Source organism: Neolamprologus brichardi, chromosome 17, assembly GCF_056152115.1.
Source record: "Neolamprologus brichardi isolate AB-2024 chromosome 17, ASM5615211v1, whole genome shotgun sequence".
In the NCBI taxonomy this organism is placed as follows: domain Eukaryota; kingdom Metazoa; phylum Chordata; class Actinopteri; order Cichliformes; family Cichlidae; genus Neolamprologus; species Neolamprologus brichardi.
Window position 1 is genome coordinate 20,296,234 of NC_142120.1, and position 23,344 is coordinate 20,319,577.

General features: G+C 41.5%; 1 protein-coding gene across 3 annotated transcripts in view; it reads left to right on the forward strand.

The window, feature by feature from the left end:
- The first annotated feature begins 560 nt into the window (after positions 1–560).
- The window catches only part of grip1 (glutamate receptor interacting protein 1), a 46,307-nt gene continuing 23,523 nt past the window's right edge, over positions 561–23,344 (forward strand). For all 3 annotated transcript variants that reach the window (XM_035906872.2, XM_087831036.1, XM_006780990.3), the window contains exons 1-3: positions 561–1,010; positions 20,902–20,982; positions 22,336–22,471. In XM_035906872.2, coding sequence (XP_035762765.2) covers positions 875–1,010; positions 20,902–20,982; positions 22,336–22,471 — 353 coding nt within the window. In that variant the 5' untranslated portion in view covers positions 561–874. The remainder of the gene's footprint in view (positions 1,011–20,901; positions 20,983–22,335; positions 22,472–23,344) is intronic.

The following is a 23,344-nucleotide window of genomic DNA, read 5'->3' on the forward strand; positions in this document are numbered from 1 at the left end:
GTGGTTTGTGTCTTCATTTGTTTCTTGAATCGAGTGTAAAACTACACCAGTGCTCTCCCAAACCCCAAACAGGACCTTGATATTGATACCAGGAGGATAATCCTGGTTTTCAGTTCCTGAGATCTGGTTTTATCCCAGTTTTCCATCAGTTACCTGCACGTTTCCACCCCTCTCCTCTCTCCTCCTCTTGGTACACTTACAGAAGACTCTGAGGAATTCACTAACCGGCTCCCCTCCCCCCACACTGGAATGAAGTGTATGAATGAGGAGGAAGAGGAGGAGAGGAAGGGAAATGTGAAGACAGGAAGAGAAAGAAGAGGAAGGATTGAAGGAAGGAAGGAAATAGAGGGACAAGATAACGAAAGAAGGAAGGTTCTAATGAAGGAAAGGAAGTGCAGGATGAAGGGCTGAGATGGAGGAGTGGTGTGTTAGAGGGCGAGAGCAGCAAGCGAGCAAAGTGTGTGTGTGTGTGTGTGTGTGTGTGTGTGTGTTTGTGAGCTGCGAGCTCTGTGATTGGCTGAACCCGGCTAGATGCACCAACAGCCGAAAGAAGACGGGAACAGAGGAGAGGGAGGCTGCAGATAGAGGAGAGAATACAAAGAGCGAGTGAGTGGGGGAGTGTGTGAGGGAGTGTGTGTGTGTGTGTGTGTTACATGTGCGCTAATGCGTGTGTGTGTGTGATATCCAGAGGTGTGTGCGTGTGTGTGTGTGCGCAGCAGAAAGAGGAGGCGAGGAGGAGGAAACCTGATCTCACTCTCTCTATCTCTCTGTGTGGAATAAACGCTTAGCCCTCACCGTTATTGGCCTTGCTGTTAGCTTGCAGCGTAGCCCGGCCCAGTTTGGACCCAGTGTGATTGTGGTGGAGGTGGTGGGGATGGAGCGGTTCCTGGCCCTGCTACGTCTGCTGAGCAGGAGGAGGCGAGGGAGGAGGTACCGGGCGGATGATGATTACCAGGAAGGCTACGAAGACGTTTACTACTACACCAGCAAGTACAACACACACCTACTGAGTGAGTGAGTCCCATAAAGAAACAATGGAGAAAGAGAGAGAGGCTTTGTTTTATTGTCCTACTGTAGAGCGAGTGAGGTAGAGAGATGATGCAGAGAGAGAGAGAGAGGCTTATCAACAGATTATGGCACTCAAAGTGGCCTAGATTGTGTTGGTGTGCGTCGTTTTAAATGTATTGTGGGGACTCGAGTGTGTTTACTTTAGTGCTCTGTGGGGACCTCCTCAAGGGGACAAAATTTCTGTAATTTCAGGGACGAGGATATTACAGGTAGCTCGACTCCTCAAAAGTAAAAGAAATCCAATGAGTGTGTGTGATGTCTTTTAATTTTTGTGTTTCGGGGGGACATTTATGCACTAATTTTTCTGTAATGTGGGGTCCCAACTTCCTTCAGGGGACAAACGTATATCCTCTGAAGCGATGGAAATACGACTCCATGGGTGTGTACTATTTTAATTTGTTTCCTGGGACACTGGCTTGTGGGTACTTTCTTGCACCCCACCTCCCCCGTAAGGTGAGGGAGTAGATGTCAGGGTGAAGACTTTCAGGGTTGGCTCGAGACCTTTAAAGTGGTGGAAATATTTAGTGTGAGGTCTTGTATTTATGGGTTACGTGGAAGCACGTGTGGACAAAAAGCGAGTCCTATATATAGTAATGATATAATGGGGGGGAAAGGCTGTACGTGTGTCTTATTGCAATTGGTTTGACGTATTTGTGTTTGCTCTTCTTAAACTTTAGGGACCTGACTTCCTTATGGGAACAAAAAATTAGTCTAAATAAAGAGTGAGCCCTATGAAGGGAAAACCACCGTAATCGAGGAAATTTTAGGTTGAAGGCTTGGAACTTAGAGCTAGTCCAATTTGGGGGAACTAAAATGAGTTCCCAAGAGGAGATGAAGACTTTGAAGTTTGAATTAAATGTCCTGTGGGGACACGCATGTCTTTATATTCTCGTACTGTGCTAACTCGATGTCCTCATGGAGTCAAAGCTCGAGTCCCTGTAAAATGAAGGAATAAATTTCTGGGTTAGCAGGGTGTGTGTGAGTGTGTGTTTGTGATGGTAGCTTTATCTGTGTGTATGTTTTTGCTTTTTTTACTGTGAAGACTCACCTTGGTTCAGTGTAGAAGTTTGAGTCCTCTTAAAGGTGATGGAGTAAAGTTCAGGGTGAAGACTTTGAGGTTAGTCCTGTGAAGGGATGGAAATACTGCTCTTCTCACTGTGTGTGTGTGTGTGTGTGTGTGTTTAAGGTCTTGTATTATAGATGAAGGTCGTTAGTGAAGCTGCTCAGTTACAGTACACACACGCTCACTCAGGTATTCAGATGACATGAACCAGGTGGTTTGTGGGTAATAACAGGGCAGGATGTTTACTGCAGGAAGGAATGTGAACAATGTGGGAAAACGCACACTAATTCCAGGTTTGACGTCTTGTGTTGTTCTAGTCTGCACGCTTCAGTCCTTCTTTGGCGTCCTGCGGTAGTTTCTACTCCTTTTTTGTTCCATGTTCTTGACTGAACCTACGAAACTTTTGCTCCAAATATGACCAGTCGGGATTTCCTCCCCCATCAGGAGCAGATTGTGATACACCAAGTCGTGAATAATGTGTTTAGCTCTAGGCGCTCACACTTCCACTTTAATTATCTGATCTTTAATTACATTTAGATAATTTGTCTTTTTGTGACCCATATCTGGGGGTTCCTTTTACACTTATTTTACGCTCGGCCACTTTTATAGAGCACCAGCAGCAACAACAAAGCTAATGCTGGTGGATCTACTGAGATCGACTAGTTAAACACACTCCAGACTCTTCCTCTGTGTTTGTGGATAAATGAAGCCTGTTTCTGATGTTGCCGGTGTTCTTCTAGACGTCTTATTAGCAGCCATATAAGCTGCTTTAGCCTGCCTACAGCTGTTGTGCATCTGCAAGTTGCTTTGCAACCCATCTCCTCCATTTCATGCTGTTTATGACTGAATGGATACATATTGTGACAGACAGTTTGATTTTTGATTTGTTAAACTGTAAGTTTGGTGTGTTTACAGTCTGGTGGTGGAGATGCAGGTTTGTTTTTAGCCTCACAGGTGTGGACCTGGATCATATGAATTGGTTTCTTCTCCTTCTTTGTTCTTTGTCTTCACTTTGTCTTACGCTTGAGTGATCTCCATAGTGTTATTGTGGGATCACGCTATCCTCCCTCCCTGATGCACACCGGGGAGTTTATTTCCCACTTCCAGCAAGAAGAGAAAGTAATGTAAGCTGTCCCAGCTGAAGAGCCTCGTTCGCTTATCGATTAATGATTCAGTCTGTAGTAATTAGTGAGCTGAAGTGGATGGACATCAGTTCAGCAGATGAAGTGTTATTAAGTCATAACATCTGCCTGCCTTTTGTCTTCTTCATAGCTCGACTAACTCGTCCAGTCCGCTTTGTAATTGTGTAAAACGTGTCACCAGTCTCTCCTCCACTCATCATCGAGCTCTCCACACAAACAGCCGAGTCTTTCACCGACAAATGAAGTTTAACGAGCATCACTGCACACGAGCAGCGTTCACGTCACCTGCAGACAGAAATAAGACAGCTGAACTCGATGGAAGTGTTGGTCACTTAGCGAGGCTGATTCACTTTAATACGAATCTCTTAATGATGATGATGTAACTTTGACGCGCCAGCGAAGGCGTGTCAAACTTATTTTTAGTTCATGGGCTACAAATTTGATCTAAAGTGGGTCTGGCCAGCATTCTGTAATAAGCAGTGAATCTGTTCTTCTCTTTTGCTTTTTAAAAAAAACTTTACTGCAATTTTTTCACCCACTTGGCCCCCTGAATTAATGCAAAAATAAGCTAACAACCACCTATATTGGTAAATTATCACTGATCAGTCTGATCATCATCGGTGCTTGAGGTTATCCATCAATATAACTCTGATATATGCAACAGATGGACGTAGCTTCCAGGAGTGAAGATTGACGCCAATACTGAGGTGTCTTAAATGATGTTCTTTCTGATATCCAGCAGGGGGCGCCTCCTCTGGTTTAAAAACATGTCTTCGAGAAAATAACCCGCTTCCTAAATTTGTCTGCAAACACCTTCCTGATGGTTTTATGTTCTCAGACGCTATTTTAAGGTCTTAGAGAACAAAACATGATGTTCATGTTGCAAATTTAGTTTCACGTTACAGAAAGAGCAGGTGATAAAGCAGGAGGAGTTTAAGCTTTAGGGCAGGAGGAGTGTGGTCAGACCCTTGTCGGGTAATGATCTGCTGTGAATTTCAGTTTATTTTGGTCTCGTCTTGACTCTATTCTGGTCTCTGATTGTGATTCTGTTTGTTCTGATGCCCTTTGATGTGTTTTTAAAGCACATTCAGAAGTTTTTCTTCTTTATTTTTAACTCTGATGAGACGATGGGAGCTGAGCTGGGAGTTAACAAAGGAACCAGTCAGGTAGTGATAAATTGAAGCTTACTGTGCTCTAGTTTATTTTTTCACCTTCACAGTCCTCCTGATGGCTTTTTTTTTTTTTCAAAATCAAGATAATGTTTTCTGAAATGCTTTCAAGTGAAATCCACCCTCAGAAACTTCTTTGTGTCCACATGCTTCTAGGAAAGTGTGTTTCTGACACGTTCCTCTTAGAAAACTGTCAGCTAAGCTAAAATGAAAAAACTGCCTATATTTTTGGTTGAACTCTGGTTCACGCCTCGCCCGTCTCCATCTGTCTCCCTGCAGAGAAAACTCAAGCAGGACTTGAACTCGCCGTCTACTAAACTGTTTACACCTATTAAGAAGTGTTTGCTGGCGGCGAGCAGACGACGTGAGCGGCACTTTGGTGTCTCAGAAGTTTCTGAATGAACTCGAGGAACACATTTGGACCGATTCTCTGCACAGATTAAACAAAAAGAAATCCACACACCTTCTGGAGCCTTTGCGGAATCTTATGGGTGTAAATTTAATTATTTAATAATTAAGAGCAACATATTTGAGTGTTTGGATGCTAGTAGCTGACACTGAACTTATTATTCCTGTGTGAAAATAAACCATTTGTGTGTGTAGTGCAGAGCTGCCAGGAGGCATTTCTCAAAGCTACCAGCTAGCTGTGTGTGTGTGTGTGTGTGTGTGTGTGTTCCTGTCTAGCTATCTTTGTGAGGACCGAAATCTGCATTCTACTATACTTGTGAGAACCAACAGTCACTATTGAGGACACACATCCTGGTCCTCACAAATGTGAAGGCATTTAAAGGCGCTTTTGAGGCTCAAAATGTGGTTTTAGTGTCAGGGTTACAATTAGGTTATGGTTAGGTTTAGGGTTAGGGTTAGGCATTCATTTTTAATGGTTAGGGTAAGAGGCTAGGGAAAGCATTATATAAATGAAGGTCCTCACTAAGATAGCTGAACGGGGTTTTGTGTGTGTGTGTCTGTGTGTGTTTATCACAGCGTGTGATTGTATATGAAAGCACTTTAAGGTTGGTTGACTGGCTAACACACACACACACTCTTTCTCCTCCTCTCCTCACTCCTTGTTTAGGGTGATTTTCGTCCCGTATTTCCTCTTTGATTCAATCTGGTTTGACCTTGTTAACCTGGTTTATTGGACCAAGCATCTTAAAGAGTTCATGAATAAAACATTCACACAAAGATGACATCAGTTGTTTCTGGTCCTGGTCTGTAATGCTCACTTCAGCGTCTGCGTTTAACCTCAGGAGGTAGAGCAGGTTGTCCGGTGAAGCCTCCATGCAGTCCTTTAAAGTCGGGTCCATTTAACCGTGTCTGAAACGCTCCCTCCTAGAATTCACCTTAACGCACGACAGAAAATCAGCAAAGAGGGAGAAAACATTGTTACCTGCACCGAGGGAGCGCTGTGACCGGATTGGTTTGTCTGTTTGTTATCAAAATTATAAACCATTGAGATAAACGGCTGTGCTTTATTTTTTAAGTTGTTGTGAGGGATGTTTGTTTTTATTTTCTTTATCATTTGTAAATATTATACAGTCTCATGTCAGTTTCTGCTGATTTGAGTATTTTACGGTGTATTGATTTGTGTTTCTGGACACAGATTTAATTTATTTGAACTCAAATGTTCCACACACCAGTCTCATATCTATTGATTCACATCCAAGAGCAGAAAATAACCATTTTCTACTTGTAAAATGGCAAAATTGGAGGCTGTAAACTGAAAACTAGAAGATAGAAATTAGAAGCTGAAGGTTGGAACTTTTGCTGACTAGATACTAAAAGCTAGAGGCTAGATGCTACCTGGATGCTATAAGCTGGAAGCTGGAAACTGTGTGCCTGAGTTTAGAAGTTGGAGGTTAGAGGCCACAAACTGGATCGTTAGATTGTTAATATATATATATAATATTAATATGAAACTACTAGTTTGGGTGTATGTATTAAAAACTACATAGTTAAGTCCTGAAAAATATGATGGTTTGAGTTAAAAGATAAATTATTTTCTTGGTTGCCAGTGTGATGGGTCCTCTGATGAGCCTTGAATATTTGTTGCATACATGCTGTGAAAAACAATCACTGTGCTGACTGTGACTGTGCTAAAAAATGTAACAGTTCTATCCTCGTGAACATGAAGAAATACTAACTTTTATTTACTGTTTCATGATTTTTTGTAAGTAAGAAATCAAATACCTGAACCGAGCTGTGGAGGAAGGACTTTTTGTAATTATGCTCTACAAAGCTAAACTAAAACTTTCACCACCAGGGGCAGCATTTTGCCATTTTTTTCTTTTGCCACATCACTATTTCCTCAGGTGGATTCTATTGTAAATAAGACTATACTCTCAATGCCTGTTTGGATCATGGCACCATCCTATGGTGCGAGTCGATATAACGGGAAAGAGTGCCCTAGATTGAGTTCAAATGCTGCAGATATCCTTTCGACACAAGACACAGATGTTTTGGATATAAAGTCATAGAAGTTGTTTCAGCACACCGTTGATCATTAATTGAAGAAGTTTTTAAGTATTTTAACTCACTGATTTACCGTTACTGCCATTACAGAGTTGGAGGATTGTTTTGTGTTGGACTTTGGTGACTGGTTAAAATGTATTTTCATGATTTTCCCGAAGCTTGTGTAGGATGGATGTAGTTCTTTGGTGTTTGTCTTCTGGTGTTCTTTGAAAAAGGAAAAGAGTAAGACACCCTAAAGGATAAACCATGACATAGCACATAATAAAATTATTTTTTGTTGCAGAACAAAATGGACCTGAACAAAAAAATCCTGATTTTGAAATGAGAGAACGGGATGTGCAAAGATCTAAAATCATTATCCTGCAGCACTCATAAAATGGGAAATGAACTGAAAGGTCATTAAACCTAACATCAACCAAACTCATGTGGAATAGGTGGCCAGTCAAAACTAATTATTGCATATGAAAGGTCTTCTTTTTGCCTATATTCGATACCAGACTCATCTTTTAGCTTTGATTCCTGTTGAGTCATAAAAAGAATCTCATATAATCATTTTGTAAAAACATAAGCAGAAACAATGAGCTGATTCTGAAATGGTTCAGGTGGGAGGAATGACCTGAAGCTGTCCTTTAACCTTAATGTGTGGTTATATCCCTCCACTGTTTGTTTCATCACTTCACTTAATCATTTATATTAATAAATAAATACGAGAATATTGCGTATTTTTAGCCTTGTATTGCCAGTTTTGAGGGGCACAGGTTAAAAGTGTTGGTCTGCAGCCTCAGGCCACACCTCTAACTCACCTGTCCCTCTCGGGCTTGCCCGCCGCCCGCCCGCCGTCTCCTCTCCGTGTGCTCGCTGATCTCATTACATGCTGAAACATTACAATGCATAAATTTGCACCTTAATGAAGTGACTGTAACACGGCGAAGAGTTCACAGCAGTCCTGTGCTGTGTGAGGCTTGTTGACACAGAAAAATTTGCTAATTAAAGCTTTAAATAAGGCCCTCATTAGCATAACTGGTCCTGTGTTCAACATGATGGAGATTAAAGAGGAAAACAGGCTGCAGGAGGGAGGGCTGGCCCTCGATTAGTAATTTTGTTTCTCTTTTTTTATCGACTCTTGCTTTGGATTTTTTTCTGATGAAGTGGTGAAACCGTCCTCCTGTGTTCTCGGCTGCCGTTAGCTCTGCCATCACGCCCACATGCTCTCATGTGTGACTGCGTTAGATCCTCTCGACTCTGCCGGCCCACGTTTCCTTCTTTTTTCCATTTGCTCAGATTGAATCCGTGCTGGTTCGGAGGCGGCGTGCTTTTCGCCGCTGGATTATCTTTGCAGCCAATGAACACGCACGACCAGAGAGGCGGAAAGTAGAGCAGAAATCCACCTTAATTAATCTGCAGGCCTCTCGGGACTCACAGCACTTTCTCCACATTATTTGGATTTGATGTTTAATTAGTTCTTTTAAATTAAAGAACAACGACTTCCTTCTTTTCTTTACTCTTCAGAGTCCTCAGAGTGTTTCCAGTTTATTAGGTACATGTATCTCAAACTAATGCGATAAATCCTGCTTTCCTTAAACTTCAATTCTCAGCTTTTGTTGGAGCTGCTGCTCACTTTTGTCTTTCTAATATTGTACTTCCTAGCTTTCTAATAATTTGAATTTTACTTTCTGTTACAATGTCACAGATGGGCAGAACTGACTGCATATGATTACTTAACCAATGGTTAATGTGGTTACTGGGTAACTGTTAATAGTTAAACAGCTAACAGTAACATGAGCTTAATCAAAGCTAACATTTATAAGTGTTTAATATTTTATGTTGTTCAAACAGGATCTTTAATGACCTCCAGAAACTCTTTCTAAAGTGTTGATCAGTTTTTAAAACTCCTGTTCACATAATCACCTGCTAGTGAGGGGAGGAGCTCTGTGTGTTTAGCTGCTGGTGAGGGGAGGAGCTCTGTGTGTTTAGCTGCTGGTGAGGGGAGGAGCTCTGTGTGTGTTTAGCTGCTGGTGAGGGGAGGAGCTCTGTGTGTGTTTAGCTGCTAGTGAGGGGAGGAGCTCTGTGTGTGTTTAGCTGCTAGTGAGGGGAGGAGCTTTGTGTGTGTTCAGCTGCTAGTGAGCTGAGCACAGACATACTTAGCTCCTCCTCACTGTTATTGAGAGGAGGCGCTATGTATATGTGTGCTCAGCTACAAGTGAAGGGAGGGACTGTGTGTTCAGCTGCTAGGGAAGAGGGGATCTTGTCTGTGCAGTTGCTAGTGAAGGGAAGGGCTGTGTACCTGCGTGTTTGCAGCAGTTCTTGGTTGATATTGATACGGTTATGAATAAGTGTCTTATCTGATGGATACTGGCAGAAGGTTTTAGTATCATTTAGTAATGGAGTATACATTTTTGTGTGTGTAGAGCGACTTTCATTTAAACGTCCCTTCACAGATTGGTGTTTTTGAGACTAACGCTTGAGTGCGTTGCTGTAGAAGAAAAATGAAAGAAGACTTCATAGTAGAAACATTTAATTCTTTGCTATCTGCTAGTATGCACATCCTCTTGTTCTGCTTGACGTAGTTAACCATTTCTTCTCCAAACCTACCTTCAGTTGTCAAGTCAAGTCAGTAGAGCTGCTTTCCAGCTGTTACAATGCATCTTCTCTACTGAGATGAAAAAGATTAATTTCAAATGATAGTAAGTAAGTGGGAACAAGGCGGGTTTCAATTTTGTCCTGACTACTTTGAATAACCTTTAATAGGTGGAAATTCAGCATTGGTATCTGCTTGAAGGGTCTGACAGCGAGTGTGGTGGCGGCAGTGACAGTTCATCCCATCTGTTCTTCACACACACGTGAACCCGTCAGTCTGACTGCAACCGTTAGTGCTAATTAAAGGTTTGCACATCCGTCCTCTCCTCCCCCCTCCCCCACTCACCTCTGTAACGGCATCATTAGCACTCTGTGTGTTTTTGTGAGTGTGTGGTGGCATGTGACGATGGCACAGTGACTCAAACTCACCTTTAACACACACACAGACACACACACACAGACACACACACACTACATGTCAGGGTTTATTCTCTGATTTGGTTGTTTTGAAATGCTGCCGGCTGGGATGATAACCTGCAGTTGTGTGTGTGTGTGTGTGTCTGCGTGTGAGCTGGTGTGAACACTTCTTTCATCTCTCAAAAATCAGTCTTTGTGCAGCGCAGGGTCGCTCGCTCTCTCCCCTCAATTATTCATCAGCTTGTTTCCATGGTAACAGCTGCAGCCATTCTTGTGTGTGTGTGTGTGTGTGTGTGTGTGTGTGTTGACATGAACAGGACGGGCTTCATCACTTCATTATTCTGTGTTTTATCAGTGATGTGGGGCTGTAAACAGGACGTTCTGTTTGTAAAGTTTATATTTAATGTTTTTGTGTTTTAAATCAAAGAACCTGTGTGTGTGTGTGTGTGTGGCATTCATTCTGTGTGATTCTGACACAGAAAACAACAGAAACAAGACCACATAAAACCAGAACTTGAGCTTATGAGCTCACTGTGGGTCGATAAGACTTTTAGATCATGTTTTGTTACCATAATGACTAATGTAAAGCTTCAAAACACGTGCTACAGCCAACATAACGAGGGTGATGCTGACAGGAGAACCGGCGTTTCTTGTTGATCTCAGTTTCCTGACAAGTTAAAAACTTCTACAGAGGAAAGACGATGGCGTAAAAAACCCTCCAAACTAAGGACCATTTCACCTTCCTTCTTCTTCATCCTCATTTATGCCCGTTTATGCCCTTATTTTGTTCCTTTTTTCACTGTATTATTTCCTGCCTTAATTCCCTCCCTGATTCCCTTTTTTCCCATTCTGTTTTTTTTTTCCTTCTCTGTTTTCTGGGTTTATTTCATTCCTTGTGTTCTCCCATTTCCTATTTCCTACTTTCTTCTTTCTCCCTCTTATACTTCCTTCCTTTTTTCTCACCTTTCATCCTTGCTTTCTCTCCCTTCCTTTTCCCCTCCTTTTATTAGTGTTCTGTCCCTTTTCTTTTTCACTCATTCCCTAACCCTTAAAGGTGACCGATCTTGTATAGGTCCAGTGACAGCCCTCGGAGCAGAGATATTATTTGTATTGATGATAAAAGTGATATCCGTGATATTCAGCTGTCCTTTCTGTTTTTTTCCTCAGTACTAAAACACATCACAGAGGGTCTCCACTCGTCCTGTGGTTGTTGTGGTTTTTCTTTTTTTTTTTCTCTTTTTTTCTGTGTTACATGAGTTTGTTTGTTATAAAAAGCTAAATTAATTCATGTTGCAGTTTTTGCTGTTGTGCTGCTGCAGTGTCTCCAGCAGGAGGCGGCAGAGATCAGCAGCAGCATGCCTCATTGGAAATAACATGAACAAAAACGTCCTGATATAATAACTGTGTGTGTCTCTTTCTCTCTCTCTCTCACTCACACACACACACACACACACACACACACACACACACACACACACACACACACACACACACACACACACACACTGACCCGCATTCACTGCAGTTATGGTAACATCACTGTTAATACCTTTAATACTTGCACACTGACACTAATCCAGAATAATCTGCATCTGAAACACTGACCTATATGTCTGACCACTTCACTACCTGCTACTGGACACGCCCCCCAGGAGCTGACCAATCATATCATGTAAATCAGACCAGCTGCGTATGCTGAGCGATAAGGGAAGGCTCTGAAGTACCTTTACAGCTCCCTGTTGAGCGATTTAAAAGGTTTATCTTCGTCACCTCGCTCCTCCTGCAGACAAATCTGTTGCTGTTTGACTCCTGAAAACTGCGGCGGTGGCCAGAGGGCTGCAGACTCAGATTCCTGTGATGAAATTTTCAGTTTTAAGGATTTAAACTCCGGTTTACACATCACAAGTTGATGTCCACAGAAACACTTTAAGGCCCAGTGTTTTTCCTTTGCCTTGCACTTCATGCTTCCTTCTTTCACTCACCATTTTACTTTCCTTATTTCCATCCTTTTTATTGGGCAGCATGGTGGCACGGTGGTTAGCACTGTTGCCGCACAGCAAGAAGGTCCTGAGTTCAATTCCAACATCAGGCCGGGGTCTTTCTGTGTGGAGTTTGCATGTTCTCCCCGTGTTTGTGTGGGTTCCCTCCGGGTACTCCGGCTTCCTCCCACCATCCAAAGACATGCAGCTTGTGGGGATAGGTTAATTGGATAATCCAAATTGTCACTAGGTGTGAATGTGCGAATGAATGTGAGTGCGAATGGTTGTCTGTCCCTGTGTGTTGGCCCTGCGACAGACTGGCGATCTGTCCAGGGTGTACCCCGCCTCTCGCCCTATGACAGCTGGGATAGGCTCCAGCGCCCCCCGCGACCCTGAAAAGGATAAGCGGAAGCGAATGGATGGATGGATGGATAAATCTTAACTTTCCCATTTCCTTCCTCATTCCATTCCTTCTTAGTTCTTCATTATTTGTTTCCTTTCACACTTCTTTTCGTTTGCTTCCTTCTGTTATGTTTCAGTTCCTTGCTTTTCTTTTTTTCCTTCTCCACTTTCTCATTTCCTTCCCTCCTGTTTTGCTGACCTCCAACCTTGCTGTTCTTTATCCATTTCAGTCCCTCTTTCCTTTTCTTACTTTAATTTTGTTCCCTTTTTGTTTCCTCATTCTGTCTCCTTCCATCCTTTATTGCATCCTTCTTTATTTCCTTTTATCTTCTTTTCATTTATTTCCATCTCCTTTCTTGTTTCTTTCCTTCCTTCCTTGCATCCTTGTTTCTTTTTCCTTATTTCCTTCTTTCTTTAATGTTCTTGCTTTCCTTTTATCACATCCCTTCCTTCCTCCCTTCCTTCCATTATTCCTTGTCTCCTTCAATTCTTCCCTTTCTCTTCCTGTTATCTGTCCTTTTCTTCTTCTTCTTCTTCCTACCTTTCCTCCTTTCCTTCTCTTATTTCTTCCCTTATTTTTCAATCCTTTCCTCCATCCTTCCACTTTTTGTTTCATCTCCTTCAATATGTCCTCCCTTTCTTCTCTCATTTTCTTTCTCTCTGTAATCCTTTTTCATCTCCTTCCAGTTTTTTCTTATTTCTTTGCTTTTTTCCTTCTGTTCTTTTATGTTTGTTCCTCCATTTTTAATTTTAATAAATTTCTTCAGGTCCCTTCTTCCATTTGTCTCCTTATCACAGTCGCACATCAGAATCCTTTTCATCTATCCTTCCTTTCTTCCCTCCAGCTGCACAAACACACATTACAAACCAGCACAGAGATACGGCAGCCTCTTTCCTCCCCTCCTCCTCCCGCTCCTCTTCATCCTCCCATCTGCGCAGACTCTTCCTCCACCCTCCCCCTCCCTGATTTTATGGAGGCGCTTCACATCTGCAGCGCTCTCTCTCTCTCTCTCCCTCCCTCCCACCCTCTCTCTCGAGCCTCAGGAAGCGCCTCGATGATGGTTTCTGTTTGAGGAGGAGGTCGTCGGTCATTTGGTCGTTTGCAGACGAGACAGCGAGGAAGAGGATTGGGAGGTGTAGGGTTTTTTTGGTGGCTGCACGTCTTCTGCATGGCGCTGGGGTGGGAGGTGGCGCTCGGCTCGGCTTCACCATGATCGCCGTGTCGTTTAAATGTCGCTGCCAGATCCTGCGCAGGGTGAACAAAGGTAGAGAGACACAGAGGAACACTGGGAGGAAGAGAGAGAGAGAGGATGTGTGTGTGATGGAGCAGAATTTCATGTGCAACATACATGCAGGAGTGGTCGAGAGACATTTGCTGTAAACTGCTGACATTGAAAAGAGAGAGAGTGGCTTGTTTATGACCAACGCCGGCTGTAAGTGTGTGTGTTTGTGTGTGTGTGTGTGTGTGGTGATGTAAATGATCTCCTGATGGATTCATTCAGTAGATGGCTGCAGGTTGCTGTGAGGCGAGAGACCCTTAGAGAGAGTGAGTGAGTGAGCGAGCTAGCGAGCATGGGGTCCTGTTTTCATGAATGTAATATTCATGGTTTGTATTAACAGGGAAGAGAAAGCAGGGCAGGCAGAGCCTGAGAGAGCGATCAGGATTTTGAAATTCCTTCAGTTTGAAGCTTCAGGTGTTTGTCGGCTCCAGCGTCTAACTTTATTTATCAATTCAGGCTGATCAATTAGATTTCATGACTCATTTGAGCATTTTTAAAAAAAAAATAAATTATATCTATCTTTCCTCCATGCACAGTTTCTCAATCGTATTTTGAAAGTTAAGCTTTTGCCTTTTCTGTCTTGTGTTTACCTACCAGCAGGCGGCACAAGTCGCCGCTGTGGCGGTCCTTGATGTCCCGAAAGCCTGTCCTCCCTTGGTGAGATGAATTCATTGTCTGCCGCTGTAGACCACAGCTGGTGATGGTGGTTCTACATGGCCACTCTAACCAGAAACTGCAGCAGGTGGAGAGCTGGTTAACATGTTACTCAGCTGAACAAGGACTGCGTCACCAGCTGCAGTCTAAGACAGCTGATCTGGAGTTTGTTCTCTGAATTACTGACTATAGAAACAGCTGTTTTTAATTTTTCATCCCTGAACCATCTAGTTTTCCTTATTTTAAGTTAAGTTCAGTTGTTGTCCTGTCATGTTTCCCTTCTAGCTGGCTGTACATTGCTGTTGTGGCGGTCTCAGTCTGAGACAGTTGACCTGTAACTCATCTACAGAATGGCATTAGGAGAATGTTGCTCTGCTATTTTTATTTTCCCTCGTTGGAAGAAAAAGTTGCTGCCCTTTCCGTCTTGTGGTTTGCTGCTGACTAGCTGTACGTTGCTGTTGTGGCGGTCCTCAATGTTCAGAAACTTCAGACAAACTCTGTCTCCATTCTTGAACTATAGCTGATGATATCAGTTCTGTGACTGTGTAACCAGCTGCTGTCCAAGATGGTGGAAGCCTTGTTTATATTTCTTAGTGGACCTGACAGCCGAGCAGTCATTCCTGTTACACTTCTTTCAAGTTTATTTTAAGTCCATTGCCTGTAGTGCTTTATAGTTTAAAATTTTAGAGCTCAAAAAAGAGGCTAACATGTGTACAGTCACATGGACCCTTGTGGTCACCGTCTAATAATCAAATTTACGTACTCAGACCTGAGCGGGCTTGTGAACATTTAACCTTGAGTTTGTTCATGAGAGGAGGTTTCTTGTCCCCTTGTTGAATAGACTCCAACTCCAGCATCTTGGACTGTGAGGTAGATGGATGCTCCAATCAGACAAGTTGGATTTGTGCTGCTACAGTAAACTCAGTCTCTCATCCTGCATTCCAGTGCACTCCAACTCCAAATGCAGCTATAAGCAGTATTTGCTGTTTCTACTCTGGTGATCTGGTCCAGGCTAAATTAGATTCAAAGTAGAAAATGCAGCAGGTGGAAAACTGGTTACCATCTCCATCTGTGGTTCTAGACAATAGAGGTTAAGTCCGTCCATGGGATGAGAGACTGACTGTAGACGCCTCTGATTACTGCTCCATTTGTCATCCTTGGACCATCTTTCACTTTTATTTTTAGTTTATTTTCTGCTGGCCCTAGTGTTGCCCACCAACAGGCTGTACAGGGCCTCGATTTCTTCAACTTCCTCTCCAGAGGGTCTCTATCTCATGATTAGACAAGCTGTATCTCCCCTGTCTCCACGTGTTGTTGGATCCACGCTAGTCTGTTATCTGACAGAAGAACTCCTTACACTCTGATTCCATCTTTAGGTGGGCTGGATACTTAGTGATACTATTATACCCAGCATAATAACAGTATCAGTACTGAGATTCTCTAATACCATGGGCTGTATATATAAAAATGGTGTAGTGATGAGGTAGTAAAGCAAATCTGCATTCTTTCTAATTCATTCATTTCTAATTTCAATTCTGCTTCATTTCCAACCTCAGTAAATGCTTTTCTGATCAGTTTATGGTTTCATTCAGTAGTTTCAGGTCTTATTTAACACAACATGAAGTCCAGTTTTTAAATTATGTGGCGCTCCATCACTTCATAAACAGGTTAAATAAACTGTGAGGTTCACATATTTCAAGCTTTTAAATTGGTGACAAAGGACAAAAAGCTGCTTTAGTCGCTGACGTCCACATCTTGAGGAATGAGTTCAGAGAAATTCAGCAGCCACTGTTTGGCCTCAACTTGAAAGCCAGGAAAGTTTGACTCTTCTTGAATTGCAGGAGTAGTTTGTTCAGTTTGTTGGCAGCAGAAGACATGGAGGAAACCTGGCTGGTCTCAGAGTGTTATCTTCACACAGTTGGGTTTGGCTCTGGAGTCCACCCAGCCTCTTTGATTTTTCTTAATTATGGAAATAAGAAGGAACACTTGAACGTGCCGAGCCCTGTCCTCAACTGGAAGCCAGTTAATCTGGAAGAGCTGAAATCCTCCTTTCCCAGTAAATTAGACAAGGCTTCGATGACACCTCCTGAGCTGAGATAATCATACAGACAAAGAAAGTTTTACCCCTGCTGTGTTCAAAGTCTTCACAGCTCCGGCTTTCCTTTGATAGTTCTGCTGTTTTTATTTGTTTCTTTGGGAGATTTGACTTCTGTTCAAGGTCTGCTGAAAGTTTGAGTGTTTGGAGAAATCTTTGAATGTGTTGTGAGGAGCGTTTTAAATATAATATTTAAAAATTGAGCTCCAGCTCTCAGTGGATATTAATTATACAAGTGAAAACACAGTTCAGCTTGTGGCTGTAAAACCTCAGATGTTAGCTTTGGGAGGTTTTGTAAATGAATGTAAGTGGAAGAGGTTTATTTTAAAAATCCATGAGCTTGGCTGAACATCCATGTTTGTCAGGTTTTTAAATATCAGAGTAGAGAGCCAACATGTGAATTATCTGAATAAATAAACATCCGCTCAATTGTACAGAGAATTACAGCAGTAATTAAATTTGTTGGTGCGTAGAAGTTAAAGAATTAGTAAAAATGCCATTAAAACATTTTGGTTCATTTAGCGGTGCCAGCTCATTTGCACATTAAAAGATGTTTAAAAACGTAAAATATAAAACACTTTGCACAGTCAGTACAGACAATTAACCCAAACATGTGCATAAACCTTTAATTAAAAGTAAAACAACGTCTGTGCTCGGGAGGTAGGAAGTTTAAAAACTAAAATTAAAACAAAAATAAATACATAAAATAAAATATTGACAAATTATAAGGCTGGGAAAATTCACTTATTAAAAAAAAGAAATGGATAATTTATGCTTAGGAAATTTAACAGTTAATCTCAGCAAAAGGTTTCCTACTAATTTGATAATTGTTTCCTCTTTAGAGATGTGTCAATAAATGTTTTATCTTATAAAAATGATTAACAAAAAAATAATAAAAGTCAAGACTAACAGATTATGCAAGAGAATAGTCTGAATTGTATTAATAAAAAATATGTAAATCTAGTAAAAGGTATTATATGCATAAACCTCATATACTCTCATATACTCTTATTGTTGATATTTTTATATATGAATATTTACCATTGCTAATGCATCGTCACTTATTGTTTTATTTATTTAGTTTTGTAACTCAAATTTTTAGAAATCTTTTCATTTCCATCAAAGTATCTAAAACACATTGAACATATTTACAGTCTGGGTAATTGGAGAAAAAAATATTTAAAATATTATTTTAAAAATAATAAATTAAATGATAATAGATAAATACAATTTTTAAGTACTAGTATTTGGACAGTGGTTCCAAAAGCTTAGTGGAGGCAGAAAATGGAAAAGAGCACCTGCCTTTATCTTCTGATTCCTATTTCATGTCAGACCACACTTCCTTAGTCTTTGCCACCAGTGATTCAAAGGATGTATTTATAGAAAACTGATGCTGATTGAACTTCCTGAGACAGATTTAAAAAGGATGATAATACGTTTTCTTTATTACTTATGATAACTGCTGTGCTTTTCATGCAGCTCTTTAGCTGTAAATATCTCCATGATTCACTTTCTGCTAAACCTCTTGAATTCTTGAAAGGACTTAAACACATTTGCTTTATATAGATCTCCCAGTTTTCTAATACAATACATTTCTCACCCGTAGGTGGCATTTATGTTTAACATTTTCTTTTTTTTTATTGTTGATTTTTCAGTTTTATTGCTGTTATTTTAGTTACCTTTAATATTGTTACTTACCTAAGTAGCATGATGTACAGTTTTGTTTTGCTGTTTATTGCACATCCTAGCTGTTTATGATTTTTTAAAATATATATATATGTAAATAAATAAATTTTGCAGACGTTTGTGTATAAAACATGTATATTTTTGTGCGTTTTTCTTAGTTTTCTTGCATTTATTATTGTTACTCTTGAACCCTTTCATTTATAAATTTTTACTGTTACTTGTCTTGCCTGTAGGTGGCGTTGTGTGTAATTTGCATTTCTATTGCAGCTGCTTAGTTATTCCTTATTGTCTGTTAGTGCTGTGGGCATTTTTGCAGACACATTTGACTGGTTGCATTTGTCTTGCCTGTAGGATTTGTTTATTATTATCAATATTGTTGTTGTCGCTGTCATGGAGTCTTTTTTTTTTACATGTACCATTTCACAGCTACTCGTATTTTTCTTCCCTGATTGGACTGAAATGCTGGTTTCAGATGCTTGACATTTAAAGATGATGCGTGACCTCGTTTAAAGAACTGCAGCTCGGTAATAGGAGCTAAGATTGTGTGCATGTGTGTCACAGGAGATACCGCAGCGTGTAGAATGTAGTATTATCCAGTATATGTGTGTATATGTAGATTGCACTGTAGATGGAGACAGAAAAAATGAGCTTCTGCTGCTGCTGTCCTACATCTGGGGGAGGAGGAGGCTTAGCTTTCATCTTCAGTTTGTTATGGTGTGTGTGTGTGTGTGTGTGTGTGTGTGTGTGTGTGTGTGTGTGCGTGTGTGCATGTATTACTCATGTTGTGGGGACCTAATTCTGTTTGCATGCTCATTTTGTGGGGACTTGACTTTCTTTTTGGGCACAAAAGGAAGTTCCCGAGTGAGATTTTACCATAAAGACTTGGTATGAGGTTTGGGGTTCACGGTAGGTTATATTCAGGTTATATTCAGGAGGTGAATGTAACGTAATGGCCTCGCTGTGTTTCTGAGCTCAGCTGCTGGAACCAAACAGAATAGATCCGGAGCAGATTAGAATAAATTAGAATGACATAAAATAGAGCCAAACGCAGAACTAAAATAGAATAACACCACACTAAAGAGGAATAAAAAGGAGACAAAACTGAAGATTAGCATTTAATTAATAATAGAAGTAATTCACTTCACAGGCAATATGAGTATCTTCCCGAGTTTTCCCCTCTTTCGGGTGGAGCGTCAGATTCAATAAGAGGGTTTGATTAAATGCTGTTCAAGCCTGTACCTGGTGTCAGGTGCAGTAGATGATAGGAGAGTCTCACCTGTGGTAAACTGGGAATAAACAGTCAAACCACTCCATCCAGATATATCTACATGACATCATGCTTTTAGCGTGATGACATCACCGGCGGGATCTCCCGGTGGGCTGCTGAGATTGGTGCAGACTTAGCTGGACCACCTCTGCTCTCCACAGGGATTGGTCGCTGTGCTGATGAGGTAACCTCTCTCTGGCTGTGGCTTCTTTATTCATGAGTTGACAGACTGCTCAGCAGCTGTTCAGGCTGAGAGCAAGACACACCAGTGGTCAGGAGAAATCTCCTTCAGAGGTTTGCTGGACGATGATGATGAGTAAAAAAACCTGAAGGCGAGCATACTAACGTGTTCGCTGTTTAGCTCATCCCTGACATGTTTTTCTGTGGTGGAAGCTCTGCACTGTCTGATGATGATGGTGAGTACAGATGCATTATGGGAGCCTGGTGTGGGGATACTGTCTGAGGTACTCTGTGTCAGAACTCAGCAGGTTTAATTATAGAGCTTCACAACTAGTTAAAGGAAGCTTGGTTAAGCTTCTAAACATAATAGATAATGAAAAATAGTTAAAGGATGAACAGCTTGACTTTTGAAACCAGTTGGATGAATTGGTGGAGCATTTGAACCTGCTGAAGGAACCAATGAATTTGTATATTGGAAACAGCCACTGGTTGTATATTTGTATAGTTTAAATTAAATTGTTGGAGGAACTTTTGAAATCTCCTGTTGCCTCCAAAACCAGTTGATTGAACTGGAGCTTGCTAAAGGAAGCAGTCAAGGAAAGGAAGGAAGGAAGAGGACGTAGTAAAGCCTCTTAAACACTTTAGGACCAGAAACTGAACCTTCTCTATTTCAATTAAAGGAACTAGTTGCTTTTTGAATGTAGGGGCAGTGAAAACATTTAAAAACAGTGATGAGAACTGGTAGAACCTCAGAACCAGTTTGTGGGACAGTTGTGGAATATATCCAGTTAGATGTACCGCCAGGTACACGGTTGATAAACTGGATATAGTTTAGAATCACTTTGAAGAACCAAAACTTTGGAGACACGTCATGATTTTTTGTGAGGTATATGTCCAGCTAGAGGTGTTTCTACAAACACCTAAAAACTTCTAAAAACAAGTCAGAAAAACCGGGCTGGTTAGTAGGTTTGAATTGGTAAGGGTCGCTTAGAGGAAAAATCTGAGCTTGGAGACCAGTTGAAGAAATTGGTTTATGTTTATACCCAATTACAGACACTAGTGGAGTCTCCAAACCAATCAAACAGACCATGTTGATGAGATGGTAGAGGTCAGATACCAATATTGAGGAAGGTCTGTAACCATTCTGTCAAAAAATCCCAACTATTTAACCAGTTTTTAGGAAAGGCTTTAAAACTAGTCAAAGGACCTGATTGATCCAGTTAGATCTGGTTAGAAACAAGTTAGAGTAAATGGTAAAGGTCTGGTACCTTCTACAAGAGGAAATGGAGATTTGGACTCAAGGTGATGATGGGGGTTTATATGCCATCAGAGCCACTGTGTCCAAACTATTGAAAAGAACCTGCCTTATGAGGCGTTACTTCTAGTTACTGGAACCAGTTAAAGTCTGGATCCAGTCTGTAATATTCTTGCATGTCTCCTTGTGTTTCAGATGAAGGGCCGTACACGAAACACTCCGCCGGGTCGCGACCTCCAGATGGAGCGCTGGCCATCAGGAGGCAGAGTATACCAGGTAACAAGCATTTTTATAATCAAAGTGTCTGAATCCACCAGCTGAGCTCATTAACACAGCTGAAAATAGAGCATGCTCAGAAACAGCTGACGTTTCCCATTTTGTGACCTGAAGAGGAAGATGCTTGCAGTCGCAGTTTATCTCCTCCCACCTGGAGCTGGTGTCCTACTTGTGATGTCTTTGTGCCACAATCAAAAATTCTGTGAGAATAAAAATTGCATCACTGATTTGGAGAGCCGTCAGACTGACGTCAGAGACAGCCTAGGGATGATATCGTAGTCGTCAGAACTTCAGTTTTAGGTCTTTCCTCAGCTCTTAGTATAAGTGGGTGCCTTTGCTAGATTAGAAAGACTTTGAGGGACATAAGTGTACTGTGATTGGTCAAATGTATCAGTGCAGCATTGGTAACCGCCCTTAAAAATGAAACTAACCAATATTAGCTGATAAGCTTAGCACCCTCTTCTTCAAATATGGTCATTTCGTACTCCAAAAACACCAGAGCTCTAACACTGAAGCTTGAAAACACAGATTGTAGAAACGAGTGGGTGACATCGTAGAGGCTAAATCATCATATACAGTCTGGATTTCCTAGCCCAGATACTGCTGATGTTAAACTCTGAAATAGCGCAGCTTTAACAAAGCTGTGTTACTTTGAGGGAAACTTTGTGCTGCTTCCTTCAGCGTAAAGCTAACTTTACCCCCCCACCCCCCACCCCCGCTGCTGACACCACCGCCGCTGCAGGAAACTTGTTCATCTCGGTTTTTTATCAGAGATTTGAGGGTTTTCTATTTCCGAGTGTGAGTCAGCGGTGGCGTTTTCGAAAAGTTGAAAAAGCCGCTGCTGCTTTTTTTGTAAAGCCTCTTTGGAGGAGGAAGATGAGTGAGGAGGAGACGATGATGGTCACTGCCAAAGACTGATCATCTTAATCCTGCCTGTATGAAAGAGGATGAACCTGATTAATATTAAAATACAATATTTAAATAAAATCCTACTTTCAGTTTCATTACCTGATAACTGGTCACAGCCCATCGTAGCAGGTCTGATCTGAAATACCCGCCCTTCTCTCTCTCTCTCTCTCTCTCTCTCTCTCTCTCTCTCTCTCTCTCTGTGTGTGTGTTAAATATTTCATCTGTTTGATGAAATATAGATGGATGACAGAACAGAGGATGACTTCATTTCTCCTTTTATCCAGATTATTATTTATTTTTCCATGCTTAAATAAAGAGAGTAGAAGCTGTGCAGTCAAGAAGAAGAAAAAGCAAATAGGAATAATTTTAACTGAAAGAAGAAAAGAAAAAAAATCCTTAATGGCGAGGAAGAGCATTCAGTTCATCCCATGTCCCTTTTTGCAGATGAGTTTCGGGGATGCACGGTGGTGGAGTTGATGAAGAAGGAGGGCACGACGCTCGGGCTGACAGTTTCAGGAGGAATCGACAAAGATGGGAAGCCTCGAGTTTCAAACCTGCGGCAGGGAGGCATCGCGGCCCGGTAATGTCTTCTACATCTGGTCTTTGTGTTTTTAGGACTTGAGCCAAAAAACAAAGAATCGCCATTGAGACTAACTTTGGAGTTGTGCCAGGTATTTTCAGTTGTTTAAAGTGATGAGCAATCAGATATAAGATATTAAAAAGACAAAACGTGTTCTACATCACTTTGTACTTAGTGAAAACCTATAAATTACATGAATATTCCACATAGTGGGCTCCAGGGGTGGCTGTAGCCTGTAGCTCAGGTGGTAGAGTGGGTCATCTACTGATCGGAAGGTTGGTGGTTCGACCCCTGGCTTCCCCAGGGCAGCATGCCAAATATCCTTGGGCAAGATAACCCCAAATTGCTCTCCGATGCATCCATCGGAGTATGAATGTGTGTGTGAATGTTACTTAGAAAGCATTTAGAAAAATGTGCTTGTGCGAATGGGTGGATGTACAAGTTGTGTAAAGCGCTTTGAGTGCTCAGAAAGAGTAGAAAAGCGCTATATAAGAACCAGTCCATTTACCATTCTTTGACGGCTGTCAGAACAGCGGTTGGTTTGTTGGTTGTGTTCTGGAAATGCACATTGATCCAATTATACCAGTTTAGCTTTTACTTTGAAGGTGAACAGGTGAAGGTTTCTGTTTCTGTTCGGACTTTTTTAAAGTTTTACTAACGCTCAGTGGGTAGTCGATGAGTATTTGCAGACAAATCTGCATATTCCATGCAAACTGAAAGAACCCTTTTTGTGACTGAGTTTACCTAGAGACAGCCAGCAACCTCCAGCAACCCCTCTTTAACCAGCCTGACAATATATATTTTTCTCAGCCGTTACCCTCTAGGCATAGGTGACTGAGCTGCAGCAGGAGCCTGCAATGTGCGATCAACTAC